Source organism: Abramis brama, assembly GCF_963993115.1.
Source record: "Abramis brama genome assembly, chromosome: 21".
NCBI lineage: Eukaryota > Metazoa > Chordata > Actinopteri > Cypriniformes > Leuciscidae > Abramis > Abramis brama.
In genome coordinates, this window is record NC_139983.1 from 23,200,647 (window position 1) to 23,216,333 (window position 15,687).

At 38.3% G+C, this 15,687-nt stretch overlaps 1 protein-coding gene across 1 annotated transcript in view; it reads right to left on the reverse strand.

Annotated features, from left to right (window-relative positions):
- Positions 1–15,687, reverse strand: part of ush2a (Usher syndrome 2A (autosomal recessive, mild)) — a 208,666-nt gene that overhangs the window by 79,883 nt on the left and 113,096 nt on the right. Inside the window, exons 39-41 of the mRNA XM_084096104.1 lie at positions 14,225–14,372; positions 12,648–12,790; positions 2,822–3,450 (exon numbers count right to left, since the gene is read on the reverse strand). Of these exons, the coding sequence (XP_083952230.1) occupies positions 2,822–3,450; positions 12,648–12,790; positions 14,225–14,372 (920 nt within the window). The remainder of the gene's footprint in view (positions 1–2,821; positions 3,451–12,647; positions 12,791–14,224; positions 14,373–15,687) is intronic.

Consider the following 15,687-nt stretch of genomic DNA (forward strand, 5'->3'; position numbering starts at 1 on the left):
TTTAGACATTAGTAAAAGGACACACAGTGGTTTTGAAAACGCATACTGTCTGAGTAGGTGCTACATGTGAATTTGAAAGTACATTCTATATAGTATGAAAATGGGTAGTATGAATGAAATTCGGACAAACTACATCCGCCATGTTGTTACTGTCACATAACCACCAGCGTCAGTTACGTGGCTTCATTGCCACACTGCAAAAAAAGCTTTTTTGTCTTGTTTCCAGTCCAAATATGAAAAAAAATTCTGTTTCTGTTTGAATTAAGATTATGTTTCTTACCTAATGAACAGATGATCTTGCTTGTTTTAAGCAAAAACTCACTTAATTTTGATTAATTCCCCCAGAAAACAAGAATTTTTAGATATTTTGACTGGAAACCAGGCAAAAATACAAAGTAAGAAAAGCATTTTTTGCAGTGCATTCATAAATCCTCTCCCATGGCTTTATGGGATAGTAAAGTGTCCATCAAACGCGCACTCTAGAATCTCAGCGAAAGTAATAGGTCACCCGGGTACTGTATTGCCTACTACTCTTTTGGGGTACTGTTTTTTTTTATACTATGTACAGTTATACTCTACTCTATAGAGAAGTATTTGATTTCGGATACAGCGACAATTTCTTTGGTCCAAAACCCAGCGATCCATCTACTGGCACAGGCTCGATCCCGACACAGAGCCTGTAACAAATGGGTAGAAGAATGGGAAGTGGTCGAAAGTGGACCAGCTCAAAACGTTTTAGACCCCATTTACATTAGTATTTAGCGTTGTCCACTTGTGATCCAATCGACCAAAACACATCTTAATACAAGGTGTAAACAGGGCCAAAAAGTATTGATAAAAGTAGTTTAGTGTAAATGTGTTATGTATTGTTATGCTTATTAATAGTATCATGCCTGTTAGCTTAGCAACATGCCAACGTTGTTGATGAGTCTCCTAAGCAGAGTGCAATTTGCTATGTAGCACATTAAATCAGATCCATGATGGCTAATATGTTGCCTTAGACGTTATTAGCTGCCTATGTAGGTAGTAAGCACCATGGCCATGGCAGTTCATAGTTTTGGAAATGAACAAATGAATCTGCTCTTTCATGGCTAAAAGATTTTTATTAATCTCTGTATTCATTTTGAAGTAGTCTCAATTTTTTTTGTAATTATTTTAAAAAAAAACACAACAACAAATGGAAAAAAACCCCAAATAAATTCATCAACACTTGCTAACACAGAGTTTGTCATGAGCACCATGGAGACTGCTAGCATCTCAACAGGAATTCAATATAACATATGCTAATGCGAACAGTTGTTTTTTGGCTTTTACATGTAGACGAGTTCTCATCCAGTTACACACAAATGCAGCAGTTAACAAATTAATGAAATAATAATGGTATTACAATACACTAAACCCGGGGTTAGGGGAAAATGAATAATTCAAGCAAGTTTATGCAAATGCTGCCTTTGTTTGAAGTGGTAAGCATTTCTGTCCATGTTTCTTGGCACTAGCACACAACAAATAACAAAGAGAGAAAGAGAGAAAGAGAGGGTGTATTTACACACAGCAGGATCTAAGCTGCAAAGCTTGTTTGGTTACATTAACGCCCCTTAAATCCAACTTGTACACCAGCCAAAAGACTGCAAGCTACCTAGCCCTCTTGAGTATCATGTCTGTTGAATTACAGGGATGTCTACGCTGAGGGTTTCAGTTTGCTTTGAAACACTTAAATCTACTTTGCCAACGTGTTAATAAGGTCTTGCTTGCTTTACATTTCTTACCGAGACTAAATAAACAAGAATAATATTTAAAACGTTAGGTGAACAAGGGCACATTCATGAGGGGTTCAAGCAATAATCTGACAGTCTTAATTGGCTCTTCCTTAGTAATCAGCTCTGGAATGACCTGGAAACCATGTGTATCAATGTTCTCATGCCATGAGAGTGTCATTGGAATAATGATGGATGCTCTAGGTGTGGCATTAATGGGAAGAAATACAGTAGCTTCTCACTAACAATCACAGCAAAGACCTCATTTGCACCTCATTGGTGAAAAGGCGGCATAAGGCACTACAGCCTGCCGACAGGAGGGTGGGACAAGGATTGAGATGCACTTCACACACAAAGAAATATGCACACTCTCATCAGCATGTTTCGATTGTGGTACAAACCAAACATGTTCTTTTAAACTTTAAAAGCATTAAAATGTTCATTTTTTGATATACTACCATTTTGTGGTCGGTAAGATTTTAAAAATGTTGTTGAAAGAAGTCTCTTATGCTCACCAAGGCTGCATTTAATTGATCAAAATCAAAGTAAAAACAGTAATACTGTGAAATAGTATTACTTTATTGTGCTTTAATATATTTTAAAATATAAACAGTCATTTATTCCTGTCATAATTTTTTTTCTTTTCAGAATTATTTAATGAATAGAAAGTTTAAAAAAAACGCATTAATTTGAAAGAAAATTTAGCTGATTATGGTTTCAACATGTCACAGAAATATTCTCTTATAATTGATGAAACTTTGTAATTGGACCTTAAATGTTACACAATAATCAGTATTTTGTCAAATATTTGTACAATTATTTATTAAGTAAATAGATTCACCTGTCGAATTGTGCATAAAAAAAGGTGAGTCAGTTTCAGTAGAGGTGAATTCAGTAACGGCTCTGAACAATTCACTGACTGAGTGAAACTGATTCAAACTGCACATTTTTAAGCAAGTTTGAGATTGTTTTATTAATATTTAAAATATTACAATTAATATTGTACCTTTTTATTCTTTTCAACCATTTTAGCCCTTAAGTACAACGGAAACAAACTCTCTATATACCTGTACTGACGCTGGATCCAAAACCAGCACGTGAGGCGGCTGCAGGCCTGCAGGTCTTGAAGGTCTGGTGGTCACTTTCATCCACTCACTGCTATTGGATCCACCCAGCCTTGTGTGTGCCACAATGCGGTACTCGTAAGAGCTCCAGGGGCTGAGCGCGGCCGAGCTGTCTAGGTAAGTGAGAGTCTGGTTGGCCTGCAAGGTGGCCACAGTAGAGATTTGCTGTGTGCCAGTGGCTTTCCTCTCCACGGTGTAGCCCTCCAGCTCTCCGTTGGCATGACGTGGTGGCGACCAGGACAAGACCACCGAGGTGGGTGTGTCGGAGTAAAGCTGTGGGGCTGGGACATCTTCTGGAGGGGCTGGAGGGGTGCGTATGGTGTGGGACTCAGCAGATTGAGCACAGCCGGCTGCTGTGCAGGCCTCCACCTGTATGGTGTACTGCTGATAGGGTGCAAGCTGAGAAACAGTGTGGCTGGTGCTGTTCCCTGGCACACTAGCAGTTAGCTGGTGATTTTGGTAGATATTATAATGAGTGATGATGCCGTTGGGCTGAGATGGAGGAGACCAGGAGACAGAAGCACTTCTAGGCTGGATGTCAGAGAGTACAGGTGGGTCAACCGATCCAGGTCCTGAAGAAAGAAGATAGTAATAAGAACTATTCAGTCTTTTGTGAAACAATAATTATTTTTGCAATAACATTTGTTGCCACTAGTGGTGAATAAAATACACATGCACAGGAAGGTATGTATTGAAGTAATACAAAACCCCTTATTTATGGATAATTTCTTTTTGTAAAATGCAATAAAATCAAGAATCTGTTAATTCTCTTGAACCTTTACTTAGCTGACAAATTTACAAAGTTAACAAACTTAATTGTATTTTTTGATTTTTTACATTTTGATTTTGATGGCTGCAACAGTCCAAAAACGTTGGGACAGAGGCAAAATAAAAGTGAAAAGATTATAGAGTATCTAATATCCATCTATGAATTATATTCACTAATAAGATTGCAATTAATTTAGCCTTTAAATGATTTGAACCAAAGGACTGATGAGTCTGGTTGATCTCCATGATCTAGAGAGAAGCAGCTCCTCTCTGACAGCGCAGCATTGAGACTGACAGCACAAGGACATCGTCTGATTGGAGCAGCCTGACAGGATTAAAATGTAGAACAGGGGGTTTGCAAATCAGCTCATTTGCCAAAGAGGACGGAGTCAGTCGCTGCATATCACAAGCAAATATGAAATTATATTTATGGATTTATTCGTTGAGGTTTTGTGGCTGAGGGATGTCAGCCATGTGTGAGGCGAGCCTCTGAATGGTCTGTAGTGAATTGAAGGAAATCACTTTAGTTTCCTGCCTGGTCATTTCTCTGAGTGGTTACAACAACAGCTGCCATGGCAGCACTAACATCAAGAAATCGTTCATGGATCTTCAGGCCCGGACAGCTCGGGTCATTTTCATAATCACACATTCACACGCACGCATGTGCCAAAACACATGGCAACATCCTCTGTTAGGGTTCTGTCACTTCGGTCTGTTTATTCTTGGTTTGGTGACAGAGCTCTGACAATCCTTCTGTCTTGTTGTTGTGAGTGTGCGGTTACGATTTCACTCGGATTCCACGCACTCTCCTGTCGATGCGAGTCGTTTTGTGTGCGGAGTGTGGTGTTCGGATCCCGGCACTTCGGTCTAGATTGGTTTCGGTTCTGTGTCGGGATTATGACATTTATGCTCTGTATGTTTGTCTTCTGTTGTGAGCGCATGGGATGAGCATTTGCTCATTCTCCGTGTGCTCTGTGAGTGTGCGGTTTTGAGTTTGCTCAGGCTGTACGCACATCTGTCTGCGTGTGTTGTGGTGTTCTGTGTTGCATGCGTCTCGTGTTTTCATCGGCCGCGTGCTTTCATGTTGTCATGTTTTGTGTGAACACGGCTTATGAGTGTTCTTATTAGCTGCGTGTTCGTGTCTTGTTATGTTTGAGCACATAGCTTCTGATTGTGTTCGCTGGCCATGTGCTCGTGTCTTTGTCATGTTTGGTGTGATTGTCTACTATCTATTGTCTTAACCCCACCAATCTTGTTATGTGATTTTTGGTTCATTTATCCCACCTGTCCTCCCTCTTTACCTGCCTTGTTTGCTCCCCATTTATTCTCCTTGTGTTTTCAGTTCTGTGCTAGTTCGTCATCTAATGTTTCCTGTTGTACTCCTCGTGTCCAGCATTGCCAAACCTTGTCCTGCCTTGCCAGTCCTATTGCCAGTCTGTTTTCCCCCTACAGGGTAGTTTTTGTTTGTTTTGTTTTATTTTATGATTGATAAAGCCCATCTCTCTGCATCACTGAGTCCTCGCCTCACCCCTTCATCCAACCCTGACATCCTCATGCATCCCTCTCTCATGTCTGATGGTTTGTGCCAGTCTCTCCTCAGCTATGACTGGTATGAAACAGACTAAAACACTCTTGGTTTGAACTTAATGTCAATGAAACAGAATATTAGTTGATTTTTAAAGGAATCTTCACAAGACATGCTGTATAGAGTACTTGCAAACCCAAAACCCTAAAGGGAAAGTCAGCCCCAAAATAGAAATTCTGTCATCATTTACTAACCCTCATGTTCTATACCTTTGTAAATATACCTTTGAAATTTTCAAGAACGCTGGAGTCTAAACAACATCAGACCCCATTGAATTTCATTGTATAGACCAGGCAAGTTTGCAAGCAAGTTTTGTTTGTAGGCAAGTTTGGTCCTAGAGAGCCGCCGTCCTGCAGAGTTTAGCTCCAACCCTGAAAAAAAACAACTCACCTGTGTATGCTAAACTCTGCAGGAAAGCAGCTCTCTAGGACCAAACTTGCCTACCCCTGGTATAGACAAAAAAAAACACTTTCTTCTTTTGTGCTGATGCATTCTAAGCATCTTGACAATGGCAAATGCAGCATTTCATTTAAACACAACTGAGGCCTATAAAACCTAAGATTACCTGAACACCTTCTTTTGCTGCTTTGCAAGCACTGGCATTTCCTTCAGGAAATGCAAATCGAGAAAATACTATTTTGATGATTTGTCTTTATTTGCTATGTGGAGCATTGCTATTGGGTTTCAGAATAATGCTGATCCAAAATGTCACATTGGTTTATTGCACTATTCGTGCTCATTCTGTGAGGCCCGATATATGGATGCAGATTTACATTACAGTAATTTCTTATACCATTTTTTCTGACAGAACTGTTAAGAAATCCCAGAAAAAAAGACAAAAACTGAAGAATGATAAGTAAAAGAGTTCGAACATTTGGTAAAAAGAAAGCAGTTACAGGGGGAAAATATAAAATGTGGTAATTGAAGTGAAGTTGTTTTGTTGAATTTTAAGCGTCTCCTGTCTGCTTGGGAGCCAGGGCTGTCTGATTGATATTTGGGGCCCTATGAAAGCTCATTTGAAGGTAATGTTTTCCTCCTCCATTTACATCCCACGGTAGCACGGTAATGGCGTACCGGCAAGGGCGTGTGGATCAAGGTGACTGGCTCTCTCTCAGCCGTGCTGAGCTGCTGATGTCTCCCCACAGATGGCCCACTTTCCACCTCCCATCACCATCACCTCCCAACTGACTCACTATGTATAGAGGAGACATAACCGGCTACATGTACTCTTTCTCTCCCCAAAGCTCAGAGGCCACCATAACAGGCATCAAGGTAATGACTTAAAAAAAAAAACTAATAATGAAAAATAAAGAGACATGACAGAGAGGAAGCACACAGATGGAGCAAATTCACTTCACAGTTGTACTACTTTTGCATGTTATTTAAGCGCAAAATCCTGCATCTTATTCACTAACCACCAACAATTCCCTTAACCAGTTGCAAAATGGACTAAAACAGCTCTGCGGTGTAAATTAGTGTACTCATTTGTGTACACTGCAGTTTAATTGTGTACAGTTTTTTTTTTTTTTTGGAAAGAAATTAATACCTTTATTCAGCAAGGATGTAAAGACATTTATAACGCTATAAAATAAGTGCTGTTCTTTTGAACTTTCTATTCATCAAGGAATCCTAAAATTCCATTGTTTCTACAAAAATACTAAACATCACAACTATTTTCAAAATTGAAAAAAATAAAAAAATAAGAAATGCTTGTTGAGCACCAAATCACTATATTAGAATGATTTCGGAAGGACCATGTGACAATTTAAAGTACACTTTACAATACATTAAAATAGGAAATCGTTATTGTAAATTGTAATAATATTTCAATATTACTGTTCTACTGTTTTTTAAGCCTCAACCAAAACACTCAGAACGGACCTGTTTGCCGCATACAGATTTTGTTCTGTTAACAGATCCACAAATTCCTATAGCAAATCGGACAGTACAAAAGCACATCTTGTAGGTGCAAATAAACAGCGCTATCAGCTGGCACGATAAGTCTCACTATTGTTTTATAAACCCAAGTGTGTTCAAGTAAATGCACTGCATTATCTAAATAAACTGACCTTTTTACAAATATAACCGCTTTATCATAATAACTCAGATCACGAAATGATGTCAAGAAATAAAGAGGTTTAATTCCCATTAGTCATTCCTAACCCTAACTCAAGCCTCCTCCATTTGCGCTTCACACAGCCGGCCGCTGCTTATGATTCCGGCCCAGATTTCTCCATTCATCTAGTAGCTGTTATTTTTGGGGGTAATTTTTTACTGTGTCTGTGAAGGGGCCCTGCCGATTCCGCTCCCTCTCCCTCCTGATAAATAAACAATGCACAGATCTGACCTTTGGGTTAACAGGTTTTTATGCTTGCTCCACTCAGCACTCTAACTGATTCAATTACCACAAAGGTTCAGGAGCGTCCATGAATACTGAAATACTCACGGCCGACGCCGCCGCCACCGCAAAACGCCCGCATAGGTGCTCGCCGGCAAATCCAATGTGGCTCTCAGGAGAAATTCCTTAATTGTAAATAATTTTACCACATGAGACAATCAAGTCACCTTGAACGTGAACCACCCCTCCTTACTTCATCCCCCGGCCTGCCTTCCTTCCTTCCTTCCTTCCTTCCTCGGCTCAGCTGCCCGGTCTTTCACTCTGCAGAGGCAAAGTGTTATTTAAGCTTTACTGGTCTGCGTTAAATTCCGCAATTTGAAGGGCTGTTAAGTTTTTCAATTGAAATTTCATTTAAGATGCAGGTGCTTTTGATTTTATTGATGCTTTACTGCTCTCAGGGTACAAGCAAGAACACAGTGCAATAACAGCAGTCGGCCTCAATCAGGCATCGGCAACAGCTGTAATCTCAGGACATTTGGAATACTTAGAGAGGCCTTTCCTAGGCCACTATAAATCGCTACAGCAGAAGGGAAAACAAGAGCGCGGGCCGCCAAGCCTTAAATCACATTTATAAGGATTTGGTTAGCATAATAATAACACAATCAAGTGACAAGGCAAGGAGGGGGGGACCGGGGAACGTGAAGGAAAGAGAGGATTATTTTTAGCATTGCAGAGGTCCTTGTGACAATATGATCGCTTTGAAGGTTAGCGTGGCTGATGTCAACTAGGACGGATGTCGGTGTGCTACTTTCAAGAAGCTGTTTAGCGAAAAGAAGATTGAAAGGAAAATGACAAAAAAAATCATAAATTCTTTCTGAAAGATTTCTTTTAGTTTTGAACTTGATGAAGTGTACACTATTGTACAGTAAGTTACTTATTTCAAGGTGATCTGCACAGCTGTGGTTGCTCCACAACATTTTTACGACTACACATGGGGTGAAAATTGATATCAAGATGAAATAATAATAAAGGTTGGGGATGACTCTATTTAAATAAATTAAAACATACTGTATAAGGTTTCCGTGCTCACATTAATTACTATTTACAAAATGAACCATATTACTGTAGAAAGAGTGATGTTAATCTGAAATAAAATCAAATAAAATCAAAATCAAAGAACATAAATTAAAAGTTGGACTGTATATATACTTTTAATACATCAGATTTAATAGAAAAAAGTCCCCTACGATTGTCCTCCCTCTAAACCCTTTTATGTATATGTCATTCCATGCACACAAACCCATGCGCTTTAGCACAGGCAGAGAAGACAGAGAAAAGAGCTCTTCTACATGCCAAAGTTTATGTTCACAGAACCGCCTGTCAAGTCAAAGGGGTAAAAATTCATGGATGGAATTACATTAAAAAGATGGTTATAAAATCTTAATGGAATGATAAAAAGGAGAGGAATGAGGGCCTTTTGAATACTTAAAATGCTCATACATCTTCACTAAGGAGATTTCTAGTAGTTTTCTGACATACTGCAGCACAAAACAGACAGACCTAAGTGCTCCCACAGCTCCATCAGTAAGGCTCATGTACTCACCAAACCAGAAACTTATAATATACCGGATAAAATTTGGCATTATCATTAAAGGGATGGTTCACCCTAAAATGAAAATTAAGTCATAATTTACTTACCCTGGTGTTGTTCTAATGCAGTATGCCATTCTTTCTATAATTTTGGACCACAAAAAAAAAAATTCCCTCGCGATTAAACGTTGCCCAGCACTAATTATTTTACAAAAATCCTAACCTTGGTTGCACAACGTGTGCGTTCATGAGTCACTACGTGGCATGAAATACAATGCCTAGAAATCCCAAAAAAGTAGTCTGAAAAGAGTTGAATATTACCGAACCGGAACTCAGTTTGTAAGATGACAGTCAGAATGACAGATGTGAATGCGATAACTGAATGCGATAACTTCTTCTTGTGACGAGCACGACAAATATATATTTACCTATATAAATCCCAGAAGAGTGTTGACAATACATTTCTGCGCTACTTAATATTTCTGTGTGTACGATCTGCATGTGATTCATTTGTCATTTTAACTGTTGGAAATGGAGCGTAAAAGTGGACTTCAAAGATTTCTTATCCTGTTGCGCCATAAGTTGACTATTCTGTGCAACCCATAGAACTATTGACAACCAAAGCTGTGGTAACAGAACATCAATGTTAAATCCAAATAAGATGGCAAAAGATAATTAAAATATTTACATGTATTAATGAGACACTGTTTGTGATCTTATATAGGGCAGCTCATGCACACAGGCTATAGTGCTGCTGTGAACATTTCACACAGATGTGGAGAAATCCCTCTAGAGGGGATTTCTAAATTAAAGATGAAGATGTGCGGGCCGACTGGGACCCTATCAAAGAAGAAAAAGCTAAAGAAAATATGACATACGTTTCTCTCCTCCTATTTCACCTTGCCCATCCTCTCCTCTTCCTTTATCATGCGGCCGGACACATTATTTTGAAGAATCTCCTCATTCTTTCCTACTGTTAATTTAGTGCGGCTTTGCCGGGTACTATTTCATGTTGATGGGGCGGCTGATGATATGTGTGAGAGTGTTTATTAGCAGTGCCAGGAGCCACTAAAACTCACGCTTTCCCCATAATCCTGCCGCAGAGAGCCGAATATGCCGCATCGAGGCTCTTCACAGCTCATTTCGGAAAAGAAATAAAGGGCTTTTCTCTTTAACAATAACAATCATTTCTCTCCTTCTTAGTAATGCCCACCTGTTCTCAAAGTCATCACCCCTGCCTCAAAGAAAGAGATGAGTAAATAGAGCTAGAGTGAAGGGCTCATTTCAGCTGCCAGATACATGCAGATGGAAAGTGAGGAGGAGGATGGTTTTGATTTATATAGCATGCTGATCAGGATTTGACATGTTGCTTACTTGGGATTAGGGTGACTTTTAGAAGAGCTGCTAATATGGTGCATGCTGGGTCATCGCAGTTTTGGCATATGGAAGAGTATATACATATATGTGTTTCAATATTGCAATGTTCAACAAAATAAAGTACTAACTACACATTTAGCCTTCATGTTTTAAAAATCGTACAAATATTTATGTACTGGGGTTTTTAAGTTACATTTAAAAATGATTTTCAATTACTTAAATGCTCCAAAGTAAGTAACTTAAAAATCTCAAATACTTCTATTTAAATATTATAGGTGTATATACTACAGCCATTAAATACTATAGTTATATATATATTTATTATTTAATAAAATAATATATGAAATATATTTACTTAAATGTCTAAATATTTTTAGGACCAAGAACAAGAACAACTAATGACAGGTGAAACACAGTACCTTATCAATTCGAGCCCGAATCTGATCCGGAAAATGCAGATGACCAAGCTGATCGATCAACTTTGCCAGCGCGACTGGACCAGATCGTATCAGACTGGTAAGGTTTATTTCATTAGGGACATAATTACTGATTATAATGACTTTACTGTCTTTTTACGCGTAGAGTCACTACAGGGGAGAGAACTCTATGTAAACATAAAACCCATGTCTGCATTTGAGATCGTAGAAACAATATACATTTGAATAGTCAGTAGCAAATTCTTAAAATATGAAAACATACTTACAAGCTGTGTCCGTGAGGACATAAGCGCCAGAATGTACTTGCAAAGATGGAATTACCCTACTGTTTTTTAATTATGTCCTCTTTTGGAAGGCCAAACTAAGTTGTTTGGCTTTCGCAACGAAAAACACAGCGTCTCCACGACATGGCGGCAACAATAGTACAGCGAGAATAAAAGTTACGCCTTCTTTCTTTGCGTATAAATTTGGGTGGTGTTATGAAACTCTGCCCCCACAGACTGATGTAGATTTGTGGGGGCGTGTTTGAACGAAGCGTTTTAGGAAGGTGTGGCAGAGCCTTAAGTTTTATAAAGAATATCTCTTTAGGTTTGACACTTTGAGCTTTGTAACTCTGCAGATCTTATATTTGCACTAACAGCTAAATAACACACTAAAGGAAAAGGAAAACAAGAAATCGCATCATGACCCCTTTAACTTAAAACAGATGGCAAATATATGTATATTTCTCACTGATATCAGTCACACTGACACTTTACAGTGATCACATATATCATAGATTATGATATCCTTACACAATTTTTTTTAATCCAAAGCCACACAATCAAAGCATAAAAACAATATAAAAAAGAGTTGATCCATCCATTCATCCATCCATCCATCCATCCATCCATCCAACCAACCAACCAAAAGCTGTTTTCATTCAACCCAGTTTAAACTACTACACATATTCTTGAGTGGTCAACAACGTATCTGATGCAGTATATTCAAGGCATGGCAATTTATGACATCCTCTTTGAGAACGATGCAGCCTATGAAAGTCATGCTAAGCATCCATAAAGAATGCTAATTGCAAAGTGCAAGATCAAGTATACAGCCACATGGTGCAACACACAAGACCAAAGCAGAATCCAAGACAAGATACTGAACAAAAAGTCTCAATGAGGCTGTGAATGTTACTCAGCTCACGTAGTTCTGCCCTCAGATGGAGGGAAAACTCTTCCCAAAAGCAGAAGTTGTAAAGTGCTGCAGGGCATTGTGGGGAGGGGGGAGGGGGTTTTCTCTAAGCATGATAATGAAGAGGTGATGGTCCATAATACAGTGCAATCTGAGTGTATGCAAATACTGGCTCAGTAATTATAATGTATGTGCTAATAGGCTGACGTATAATTAATTTATAACTTAGCAGAGAGTGTCTGTTATGATCCTTAATATGATTCTATTACAGTAATCAGTCCAAAATGACACCGGCAAGGTCATGTGGAAGAGGCGTACCTTTAACTAGAGATCTCTGCCCACTGGCCCTCTCTCTCTCAACACCTGCTCTTTTCTGTTGGACAAGCTTCACAGAGGAACCGCCTGACATGTGGTTAAACACAACACACTCTTTGTGTGCTTAATGATTTTCTGTTGTGTTTGTGAACATTGTGTGTGTGTGTCAGTTGTGGAACTCACTGTCTTGCGCAGTAAAAAGAGAGACCCATGGGCTGCTGGTTTCTCCGTGGCTGTTGGACACCAGCAGTCTGAAATGATACTCTGTAAAGGGTTCCAGTTCCTTCACCATGTGACTAAAGACGGTGGTCTCATTGTCCATTAACCTGAAGACAGAAATAAATGTACATGCGGAAACGTGTTAACAGCGTTACATGGCAAAAAATGATTAGTTGACATCCAGTAGAGGGGTTTGCATTCTGGAATCTTCATTTTCTTCGACTTTCAAGAAAAGCAAGTTTTTTTCCCCTGTGTTGACATATTTCCTATTGCAATAGAAAATGTGTGCAGGACATATCAAAGTCTCTTATGCTCACCAAGGCTGCATCCATTTGATAAAAAATACTGGAAAATATTGTGAAACTGTTTTCTATTTTAAGATATTTTAAAATGTACATTTTCCCCATGATGGCAAAGCTGAATTTTCAGCATCATTATTCCAGTCTTCAGTGTCACATGATCTTTCAGAAATTATTCTAATGCTGATTTGCTGCTCAAGGAACATTTCTTATTATTATCAATGTTGAAAACTATTGTGTTGCTTAATATTTTTACAGAAACCGTGATCTATGATTTTTTTCAGCATTCTTTGATGAATACAAAGTTCAAAAGAAATATTTTGTAACATTATAAATGTCTTTAATGTCACTGTTGACCAATTTAATGGGTCCTTGATAAATAAAAGTTTAATAATAAAAAATATTTCATACTTTATTCCCATTCTAAAGGGCATCTGATTTATAAAAAAAAAAAAAAAAATTGGATAAGCAATATTTAGCCTGTTTTCTCGATAAAGACTGCAATTCCAATACTGACTTAATAGGTCCTGTGAATGATTAAAATATCTTTTCCATTGATTAGTTAGCAAATAAAACCAAACGTGATCTTAGGATTGAATGTGCACATCAACTTCTATGGTTAGAAGTTAGAACATAATTCTGGTGAAAATACAAGCTGATATTTTTATTGAAATGAAAAAATAGATATAATCACGCTGAATTAAATGGCTTACAAGTCTTGCTGATTGGAACAAATCTTTGCTTGTTTTTAAGAAGCGTAAACTTCCACAGAGCTTCACGATCAAATTCACCATGGAGTATAATAAATAAATCACATGAACAATGAAATACATTTCAAAAGAATCCCAGGAAATGAGGGTGATATATAATACATGCGCCTAGTCATTTATTTATTACAACAGAATGAGAATTCCCCTATTTCTGATTAAATTGCAATTTGTTGTCAGGGAGCATGTAATGCATATATATTAGATAAAACATTTGTTTCTTTCTTTTTTCATAAGGACAGCCCTGGTCTAGGCCTATTATTTGATATTCCTGTACATCTGCTCTACAACAAACTAACTGCTGCTTTCTTCTCTTTAGATCAAATGTATCCCGCATGTCTCCAGATTCACTGTCTTAGATCATTTTGTATTTTCAGCACAAAATGTACTATTGTTCTCTGATGATTGCACTAGTGTAGAAAAGTAAATGTGTACACAGTAAAAGGTCTTGATTGCTTTGTTGAGCTGAGCTTACTGGTGAAGTTGTGGGTAAGCTGAAGTTCTCATCTGGAGCCGATAGCGCAGGGGTCCGGGAGCGTTGTGGCGCGCTGGAGCAGCCCAGGACACCTGCAGCGAGGTGGGGGTGGCAGCTACCAGCCTGGGGGGCAGAAGGCCATCTGGAGCTGTATGTGGAGAGGATGCAGAGGTGAAGTGGAGCAGAGAAAAGACCTGCACGGTGCAGCATATGCTGAAGAAAATGGATAGAAACACTGCTGGGGATGGGAGCGTTTTAGGGGTGAGCTTAACGTATATATACTACAACACATGCTGGACAACAAACACTCACAATGGGACACACTGTGTTTATGGAGGACCTAATGTACATCCTGAGGGGTTCTATGAAAGGGTTTTAAATGGAAAAAATGGTTTTCAGTTAGTTGCCGACATTATATTTGACCTATGTTACAAATACATTACATTTATCTGAACTTGTGGTTTAATCATCAAAAGTTAAAACATAAAATATCAAAAAAGCATCAATATTACTGATATTGAGAAACAATTTTCAATGACTCATAAATGGCAACATACACTACCGTTTAAAAGATCCAGAATATATAACAAGCTTTCAACATTGAAAAATAAGAAATCTTTCTTGAGCACCAAATGATCATATTAGAATTATTTCTGGAGGATCATGTGACGCTGGACAAAGTGCAAGATTGGAGTAATGGCTGCTGATAATTTGTCATGTCTGTTTAGGTTTTGTTCATGTTCATGTCTCTTATTTTGTAATTTAGTTTTGTCATGTGATTTCCTGTTCCCCTCATGTTATCCTGTCTTGTGCTTCCCCTTTCATGTGTCTTGTTTTCATTCCCTTGCTTCATGTGTCATGTTCTGACTGGTTTGTTCTAATATCTTGTTAGCAGTCTTGCCATTTCATTGGTTTATATTCATTAGTTCCATCTTGTCATTGGTTGTTTTGGTCATGTGTTCCCCATAGTTTTGTATTTAGCCCTCAGGTTAGCCATGTTGGTGTGTTGTGTATTGTTTGTGCCCACCTGCTGTCAGTCTCATGCCTTTTCAAGTCATGGTCTTGACTTGTCTTGTTTAGTTGGGTTTGTACGACTCGCCTCCAGTGGATAACCACTTTTACAGGTTTGGAACGACATGAGGGCGAGTAATTAACAACATAATTTACCTTTTAAATTGTAATAATATTTCACAAAATAAAAAAAAATTACTGTATTTTGGTCAAATTAATGCAGGCCTGGTAAGCATAAGAATGTTTTTTTTTTTTTTTTACATTTTAAAAATTTAACTAACCCCAAATGTTTGAATGGTAGTGTATAGGTTGCTGAAAGAAAGGGCAATATATTATATAAAGACTGTGCTTAATTTATTTTTTTAAATCTGAAATTTATATACATTCTTTTCAGATAGTACAAGTATATACTGTGCATTCCTTTTTTGCTAAAAAGATTTAATATTCTGGCA